This window comes from Lipotes vexillifer, unplaced genomic scaffold, assembly GCF_000442215.2.
Source record: "Lipotes vexillifer unplaced genomic scaffold, Lipotes_vexillifer_v1.1 scaffold977, whole genome shotgun sequence".
Taxonomy (NCBI): domain Eukaryota; kingdom Metazoa; phylum Chordata; class Mammalia; order Artiodactyla; family Lipotidae; genus Lipotes; species Lipotes vexillifer.
The window spans coordinates 1,286,963-1,296,099 of record NW_006783088.1 but is presented as its reverse complement, the minus strand read 5'-3'; the positions used below and the strand labels follow the sequence as shown (position 1 = coordinate 1,296,099).

At 52.9% G+C, this 9,137-nt stretch overlaps 2 protein-coding genes across 4 annotated transcripts in view; one reads left to right on the top strand and one right to left on the bottom strand.

The window, feature by feature from the left end:
* YPEL4 (yippee like 4) overlaps window positions 1-3,654 on the bottom strand; it is a 5,088-nt gene extending 1,434 nt beyond the window's left edge. Inside the window, exons 1-4 of the mRNA XM_007455705.1 lie at window positions 3,398-3,654; window positions 705-1,029; window positions 480-523; window positions 13-121 (exon numbers count right to left, since the gene is read on the bottom strand). Coding sequence (XP_007455767.1) covers window positions 13-121; window positions 480-523; window positions 705-845 — 294 coding nt within the window. The 5' untranslated portion in view covers window positions 846-1,029; window positions 3,398-3,654. The remainder of the gene's footprint in view (window positions 1-12; window positions 122-479; window positions 524-704; window positions 1,030-3,397) is intronic.
* A 3,821-nt stretch (window positions 3,655-7,475) lies between these two features.
* CLP1 (cleavage factor polyribonucleotide kinase subunit 1) overlaps window positions 7,476-9,137 on the top strand; it is a 3,174-nt gene continuing 1,512 nt past the window's right edge. The window contains exons 1-2 of one of the 3 annotated variants that reach the window (XM_007455703.1): window positions 7,476-7,506; window positions 8,271-8,898. In XM_007455703.1, the coding sequence (XP_007455765.1) occupies window positions 8,293-8,898 (606 nt within the window). In that variant the 5' untranslated portion in view covers window positions 7,476-7,506; window positions 8,271-8,292. Of the gene's footprint in view, window positions 7,507-8,164; window positions 8,197-8,270; window positions 8,899-9,137 lie in introns of those variants that run through there. The other 2 variants (XM_007455702.1, XM_007455704.1) reach the window with 2 other exon arrangements.

The window sequence follows — 9,137 nt, the reverse complement described above, 5'->3', positions numbered from 1 at the left end:
CCCGGTACTTACATATTTCCAGCCGAGGGTGGTTTTGCAGCTCTCACAGAAGATATCAGCTACCGAGTGGAGCCCCGTGAGCAGGAGACGCTGCTCAGCTGGCCCGCAGCCCACGTTGACCCTGTCTCAGGAAACAGGAAGGACCCAGGACCCGGTGGGGTCGCTCTATCAGCCTAGACCCCGAACAGCCCAAAGGACCTTCCATCTGGAGAGAGCTTAACCCTCCAAATGGAAGCCCCTGCCCTCAGCAATCCACCCTTTTCTGGCCAGTGCCTGGGCCTTTTTCTTCCGGTGCTGGGACTGCAGTTCTGCCCAGACTCCCCGCAGAAGAACCGTAGACTGAGTTCCTAAACCGCTTTGCAAAAGGAGAGGCAAAGGCAGCAGGTGCAAAGCCACCTTCAGATGGCTCACCCCGTTTCTCCCAGAGGAAAATTATTGACAACACAAGCACACATGCACAAGGAGAGAGGTAGACTCACACGGAGTTAAACAGGTAGGCTCGGCCGTGGCTCCCTTGGAAGGACTGTGGAGACATAGGACAGACAGTGACTACTGGGTAGCCCTTGACGCAAGGGTTACCCTTGCCCTGAGTCCCCCCGGGACGCAGAGGAGGGAGGCTGGACTTCGTTGCCTCACCCCTAGGTGATGTTTGGGCTACCCTGCGGGGAGAGCGGAGGGGAGTGGCAGGCCCCCACTTGGCGTACCTTGGAAATAAGCTCATCGTGTTTGGCCAGGTGAGCACGGCAGTGGACGCAGCTGTAGGTGCGGTGGCAGCGGGGCAAGTAGCTGCGGAAAGTCTTGGTGGGGAGGCAGGCAGGGGCCGGGCCAGGGTCGCAGCTGGGCATGACGGGCTGGAGGACGATGCCCTGGCGGGCAGGAGGGGCTGGTGCCGTGCAGCTCCCACACAGACGGTCGCAGGTAAAGCAGCGGAGCAGGTTGGCTAGAGCCGTGTTTCAGGGCAGGAGAGATGTGGGGGGGCTGCCCGGCCAGGGCCCCCCCAGACGCGAACCAGATAGAAATGGAAGTCACCTGGGAAGAGGGGGAGGTGCATCAGGAGAGCCGAGACCACGTGAGGAGCCCCTCCTGCGGGGATGGAGAAGATGGGGCTCCGCTCACCTCCACCCCTACTACCCCCGCATCGCCAGCAACCCTCCTCAGCGTCCGGTTGCACTGTGTCTCCCTGTCCCCTGGATGACAGTCTGCTCTGGCAAGCCTGGCAGCGGATCCAGGCCTCTAGCCCAGGAGGTGGTGTCTCTCCCTCCTGGGGCGGGAGCAGCCTCCACCATTTTCCACCGGCACCAGCGCTGCCATGGGAGCAACGTCATTTGCAAGTGTTCTTTCCTTGGTTTTCAGTTCTTTTGTGAGGATCTGCGTCCCACATGCACTGGTAGGCTCTGTGTCTCTGGAGCTCAAAGCCTTTAAAAAGTTGGGGGTGCCTGGCAGTTCTTTCTCATGGCCTCCGTTTGCAATATAATTGGTCCATCACACATTTTGTGTGGGAGGGAGGGGCGTGATGAGAAAGGGAAGGAGAGCAGGCAGGCAGGTACACACACTCTGCTCCAGCCCTCTGCTGGGGCTGGAGCCCTGCATTCTGGGAACTAGAACTTGATGCATGTCTCATCCGGTACCAAAGACCTCAGACGTGGCTGCTGCCCGGTCTTGCACCTTGGTCCACTCATTCTGGCCCAGAAGCAACACTGGGCTTGTCTTCTCAGCCTCTGAGGCCCTCGGTCTCTCTTTCCTGCCCTCTGTAATTGCTGCCTCAGCCCTCGGTTAAGGACTTGGGCAGCCAGCCTAGGAGAGAAACTCTCTTTCCTTCGGGCGCATCTGACAGCTGGAACCAATGGGCAACGGGGACTGTGTCGGGGAGGCCAGCGGTCCTGGGCTGTGTCTGTAGGGTGGAGCAGCATCTAAGATGGGCAGCAAAAGTGGAGGCTCTTATTTTCAAAACCCGTGCTTTGGGGCCCAAGGCAGAGGATGTTTCTCTTCACCTTCTCCCAAGGGCAGGACAAACAGCAGTGACTCTGTGGGTGACATGAGATAAAATAATTGCTGGGTCCTGATTAAGAATTTTGAGGAAGATGCCCAGACTCCAGCCCCAGAATGGCTGAGGGTGCTGGATAACGAGGGAGGTGTCCCCTGTTGGTTCTGATAAGCAAGTGAGCTGCTGTCTTCTCCCTCCTTCATGGGGCCTTCAGGCCCGTGGTGGACAGTTTAGCCCAAGTCTGGTTCCGAGATGCCAGCTGGGTGCTCTGGCAATGCTAGGCCACTAGGCAGAGCAGAGGCAGTGTGACTGAGCAAGCCAGGGCGACGGGCTCTCATCCTGTCCTCTGCGGTGGCCGCCAGCACCCCTGCTGTTCCAGTGCTTCCTGGGACCGCCAGGCACTCTCTCTACAAAAACCCCCTGGCAGAGACCATCTTCAGATTCAGGTCTTCTACCCCTGCTGGGGCCCAGGAAGACACCGTGGGCTGTGTTGAGGGTGACATTGGGCTCTGGCTGCAGGAAACGGGCCTTCCTCACCAGCAGAACACTCTTCAGCCTCCACTTCACAGGTCTGCCTTCAACTTTGCCTGCAGGCTCCCCTCTGACGCGCTCCAACACACCTTCAAGGGGCCTGGGGAGGGGGCCGGGTCCTAGCTCTCAGACTCCTTCCCCAGCCTCCACTACGCCTCCCTCCCTCTCTCTCCCCTGCTTCCCCATCCAGCCCAGGAGAGGCTGCACAGAAGGCCAGAGAGTCACTCACGGGAGGGGAGGAGGGGTCACTTCTCTCCCCATCTCAGATTACCGAGAGAAGCAAGTTGAGCAAATGACTGGGAAAAAAACAAAGGCAAGCGGAGTGCGCTGGAGAGGATGCTCCCCCAAGTGAGATGGGGCTGGACCGTGGGAGGTGGGGGAGAGGGAGGGCTGGGGGAGGGGGGTGCCAAGCAACCAGCGCTGACGGCAGAGGCGCCGAGGCAGAGGCTCCAGGAAACAGGTGCGAATCCCGAGCCTCTTAGGGGAACAAGAAGGGAGGGGGACACCTGCTCACAAAGGATTTTCTCATCTGCTCTGAGGCTTCGGCCCCCTCCGGGCTGGCATTCCTTAGTAGGGTAGGGTCCGAATAATTAGAGGCGAAGCCGGCTCCCAGGGCGGGCTTTGGGGGTCTGCACCAGCAGCAAAACAATAAACAGTGATGCCTGATGCTGCAGCCAGAGTTGCCGGGAAATAAGTGCGGGAACCGTCAGAGCTTGGAGAGGGAGGAAGGAGCTGAGAGAGGCGCGGAGGCAGCGGGGAGGGGGAAGGGAGGACAAAGGGTGGATGAATAATGCTTTTGCAAAGGGGAGAAAGCAACACGCAGCAGAAGGAGGAAATTTGCAAAGGGAAAAAGATTCATTTGGAGAAGGGCTGCCCCCTCACCTTGAGGTCTGCTCCAGAGATCTCCGTCTATCTCTCTCTCTCTCTCTCTCTCTCTCTCAATCTCTCTGCTCACTCTTCTCTCTTCTCCTTCCGCTCCTTCAATGGGGAAGGGGATGGGGGCGGGGGGAGGGTAGTTAGGGGCTCAAGACTGGGGCTGCAAAGCTGGCCAGCTGCTAGGGGGCCAGAGGTTGTCTCCCGTCTGTACCTCGGGCTGTGGGTGAATGTAGCTGTATGTTGTGGAACTGCATCATAACACTGTGAGTCATCCATCCCCCACCCCCCTCACCTCCCACGTCAGAGCAGGGCTGGGAGACACAGGAGGAGGGTTGGGAGGAAGGGAGCGCGCAGGCATTGAAGGATGGGGCTGGGGGAGTGATGCAGAGGGATGGGAGCAGAGGGGCGGGACGGGAGGGGCGGGTGCAAGAGGAGAGGCTGGCTGCTCCGGAGGAAGGCGGTGTGGCCAAGGAGACTGCAAGAACCTGGGGGAAGGACAGGGCTGGGCAAGGATGGCGTACAGTACGGGTGGCAGGACTGGAGGAAAGGTGGTGGCTAGGCGGGTGACAGTGAGAGACGGGTGCAGAGTCAGGAGCGTGCACGCACATTCAAGATGATACATCTCCCATTTCAGCTCTGGTACCAGCCTTGACGCGGGGAAAAGAAAGACACAGTAATTATCACTTATGGCATAGAGTGCCCTCAAGCTTGTACCAGGCACTTCCAAGCCTCAAAGCCTCCAGCTGAATACCCGCGAAGGAGTCATAGACCAAATATGACATCTCACATGCAGAAACCTCTTATCACCTACCTCCAAATTACTTGTGCTACACCCACGTTACATAAGCTTCTCTACTGGGCTATAAACTTTCTGAGGCAGGTCCTTGGGAAACTCCTCTCTGCATCCCAGGACTGCGACGCCTAGCGCAGAACTCTGCATACAGAAGATGCTCACAAAACAGCCGTTGAGTTGCATCTTCAGATGTCCAAGTGTCTGGCTTTGGTCTCAGAGAGGCCTGAGTTGGAATCCCAGCTCTGCCAATACACTTACCAGACACCACTGGGTGAGTTACTGATAAACTTTGTGCCCCTGTTTTGCTCTTCTGCTAAATGAAGCTAATAATGTTTACCCCATGGAGACGTGAAGTAAAGCGAGGCAACATGTAAACACCTAAAAGATGCCTGGCACGCGATAGGCACTTAGTATACCATAGTAACTGTCATTTCAAAACAGTGGTCTCAACTTAATACCCCTAAACCCAGAGCAGATTTACTATTAAATTCTGATAGCTCAAGAGACACATGCCAGATTTATGTCTGATGAAGAATTTAACATCTTTCTTGCTATTTTTATATCGGTTTCCAGTTATATTTCAGTTGACCCAGAATATTTCTCATGGAGTGTTGCCCTGTGCAGGCTGCTAAAGTAGGTGGACACAGAATATAACCCTGTAAGATAAAAACTCCCATTTCTAACCAAGGCTAACATTCAGAAAACAAAATACTTTTCACAAGCAAGGAGGGGGAAAAGTTAAGGTAGGGAAATAAGGTTAATGGGAGGCAGTGCTAGCTGGGTCTGAAAAAGTGAAAGGAATTCTGAATATTTAATCAGGGAAGATTCTGGGGTTTAAGGTAAATTCTGAAAACACAGTGTGGGTATCTTGAGTGATGTTACCAGAGGTCTGGAACTGAGAGGTAGAACTGAGTAAAGAAAGAGGGAAATATTCTTGCCTGGGCAACAGATGAGGAGGGAAAGGTAAGTGGAGGAGGCATTTGTTGAGGAAAACAGTGGGAAGTGGGAAAAGGAAGGTGAGTAGTTTTTTAGGGCAAGGTTTGAAAGTGTGGAAGCAAAAAAGGATGCCACTTAATTTAAATGAACTCAGGAAGAAAATTATCAAGGATTTAGCTGGAGAGGAGAATGAACAAGACACGTGAGGACAGTATTATTTGGGGGTGGGGTGGAGATGACAGGAGTGCTTGGTGAAAGATTGAAAGTGAGGAAGATTGTAGGGAAGCACAGATGCTTTCAGTGTTCTGCCCTGACTCTTTCTGTGTTTAAGAAGCAAAATGGAGAGCAGTCCAAAGGAGGGGGAGGGGTTTCTTCTCCCTAAAGTCAGCTTGAGATGGCTATACAATACCCAAATTAAGAAGACCTTCAGAAAACTGGGAGAAATTGCCTCAAGGGAGAGGCAAAGAAACAAATCTGGGAGATAGACTGCATGGAAACAGGAGAGGATGAGCTCACTAAGGGAGAGAATTTTGCAAATGGAAGACTAGAATTGAATTTTTGAAGAATGGTGAAAGATTAGGGGATACCTGGTAGTTCCCTGTAGAGCTAATAGAGGCATGGTGAATGAATTAAATAATTAAAGCAAATCACCAAATAAAAAGTACTGTGAGAAGTGAGAAGTGAGGGACTTCCCTGGTGGTCCAGTGGGTAGGGCCCTATGCTCCCAGTGCAGGGGGCCCTGGTTTGGTCCATGGTCGGGGAACTAGATCCCGCACGTATGCCCCAGCTAAGAGCTCGCATGTCGCAACGAAGATCCCGCGTGCTGCAACTGAGACCCGGTGCAGCCAAAATAATTAAAAGAAGTGAGACGTGAGGAAGGCACTCTTAGGAAGGGAATGGTAAAATGGGGCCAGCCGGAAAAAAGCAACCCAGAAAATCTTACCAGGCTTTTCTACTCAGATTAACCCTGTGAGCTGGACTGAAAAAAGTACTCAGCTCTAAAGCAGGGATGACAGTTACAGTGTGTACTTCACAGGATTCTTGCGAGGATTAAATGGATTTATACCTGTAATGCCCGTAGAACACTGTGTGGCATCTGGCACTATGCATTTGCTATTATTATAACGGCACTCAAACTCCAAAATCTTGGGTTTGAGTACTAGCTTGGGCAAATCGCTTCACCTACCTTAGTCTCCTACCTCACCTGAAATTGAAGATGATAAAGCTGACTTTACAGGTGGCTGTGAAAGAGGATACCTGAAAGGGCTTTGAAAAATGTAAACCACAAATAGATGGTATCGTTATAGCTTCCCCTCCTCAATTTACAATAACTTAAGAGCTAACATCAGATGCTTTCTATGTTACAGGCATTGGGCTTAGTACTTTACATACATCATCCTATGCAGTCTTCAAAATAACTTGAAGAGTTTGGGTACTGTTATCGCTAGTTCACAGTCAAAAAACTGGGTCTCAGAGAGTTTAAGTCTATGATTTGCCCAAAGTCACACAGCAAGCAAGTGGCATACGTAGCAAAGAATACAAGATTCCAAAGTCCAAACGCATCAGAAGCGTAAAGACGTGGCCCAACCTGTTGCTTGTGGGGTTAAATGACTGACCTTGTATAACTGTCAGGGATTTAGGGAGTCCCCAACAAAACTCCCCGCTCAGTAGGAGAGAGGTTGTTGGGTAATGATTGACTTGCAGAGTAACTGGAAGAAATTCTTGGACTTCTATTCGTTTATTAAAAAAAATTTTTTTTAATGCTCTCTAGGGGGCAAACATTGTGTGGGGCTGGGGATGACAGTCCACGTTAGTTTCTGGTAAGCTGTTTTCCTCCACTTTCCCTACCCCTTGGTTTCCTCGTATCCAAATGGGGTTCTGCTAATTTCCCCGTTTCCAGGCGATCGTGGGACCTAGACTAGCGAGTCCCCTTCCCATCCCGTCGCCCTACCCCTTCCCGGACTGCAGGTGAGCCGGAGGACTGCGGCGAGAAGCCCCGACCGCCGCGTCTCAGCGACCATTGTCCCCCTCTGCTGGTCCCCGCCCCACGCGGGGGCGTAACCGCCACTCCTCCTACTCCGCCCGCCCCCGGGCTTCACGAACAATGACGGCCGCCGCCCGCCCACCTTTGACGTCACGATCAAAAACAAGCCATTAACTACAAGTCCCAGAAAGCCGAGCGGCTGCGCGAGCTCGTTCCCTCGCGGCTGTTCTGGCACAACTACATATCCCAGGGGGCATGGCGCGGCCGCGGCTTCTCCACTGCGCAAGTGCGGAAACGCCTGAATTTCCGGCGTGAGTCTAGGCGAGCGTGGCTAGCTCTTGGGCTTAGGTCCTAGTTAGTGAGGGCTTTTTGGTTTACAAGTTTGGGCTCGTGGCTGTACAGGTAAGGTAATAAGCTCGGGAACGCAACCGTCGCTTCCTTGGAGCCTGGGCAGATTTCGGTGCCTGGGGAGGCTGGGACAGATGCTGGACCTAGAGCTGCGATCCGGGATCGGAGATGATTCTTCGCTGTTCCTTGGCGTTTTCTAGTTTATGTAGTGATTTTTTCCCCCACTCCAGCAATCGCTGTTAATCCCCAGAGCAACACTTTGTGTGAGGAAGTGTAAGTTCCTCCAGTTGACAACTGAGGAAAAGGTACAGAGAAGTTAAGTGATTTATTTGTCTAAAGACACTACTAGTGGTTGCTGAGCTGTTTTCTTATTGCTGTTTTGAGTCCGAACCCGGTATTCTCTGCCTTGCATCCGGATTGCTGGTTCCCTTTCTTGTTGACTAAGAGGGTTAGGGATTGGGCATCTATTGCCTTTTTAAGTCTGGAGTATCCCAGTAGGGCGATGAAGGTGATGTAATCAAGTCTTTCAATCTGTAGATACCGTTTTCTTCTTACTCCGAGTCATGTATTCACTGGGTGTTTTTATAGAGGTGCCTTTGGGTTGTCAAGCTGTATTCTAGGTACTAGAGTTACGGCAGCAAACAAAAATACCCCCCCCCATTTACGTCCTAGTGAGGGTAGACAGACAATAAACAAATATATAGTGAGACAGATGGTGATCAGAGGTAAGAAGTATGAAGCAAGGTAAGGAGAAACGTCCACTGGAGGATCTTGAAGTGAGTCCTGACTTCTGTTTTGATCTGATGTTTGTGTTCTAGGCACAGCAGCCACACAGAAAAGATGGGAGAGGAGGCCAGTGATGACAAGAAGCCAACTACTAAATTTGAACTAGAGCGAGAAACAGAACTTCGCTTTGAGGTGGAGGCATCTCAGTCAGTTCAGTTGGAGCTGCTCGCTGGCATGGCAGAAATCTTTGGCACAGAGCTGACCCGAAACAAGAAATTCACCTTTGATGCTGGTGCCAAGGTGGCTGTTTTCACTTGGCACGGCTGTTCTCTACAGCTCAGTGGCCGCACCGAGGTGGCTTATGTCTCCAAGGACACCCCTATGTTGCTTTATCTCAACACTCATACAGCCTTGGAGCAGATGCGGAGGCAGGCGGAGAAGGAAGAAGAACGAGGGCCCCGGGTGATGGTAGTGGGCCCCACTGATGTGGGCAAGTCCACAGTGTGCCGTCTGCTGCTCAACTACGCAGTGCGTTTGGGCCGCCGGCCCACTTACGTGGAGTTGGATGTGGGGCAGGGCTCTGTGTCCATCCCTGGTACCATGGGGGCCCTCTACATTGAGCGGCCAGCAGATGTTGAAGAGGGATTCTCTATCCAGGCCCCTCTGGTGTATCATTTTGGCTCCACCACTCCTGGTACCAACATCAAGCTTTATAATAAGGTCAGAGCCAGGGCCAAGGTGGGGTGGAGGGAAGGGCTGCTGTCAGGGTTGGAAGCTGTGCAGAAGTTTGCCAGTTAAAATTCTTTGCTTGCTCTCAGCTGGTATTACTGCCACATGATTTTGGAAAAGACGGTTTCAAAAATAAGCCAACCTGGGCTTCCCTGGTGGCGCAGTGTTTGAGAGTCCGCCTGCCGATGCAGGGGACGCAGGGTCGTGCCCCAGTCCGGGAAGATCCCACA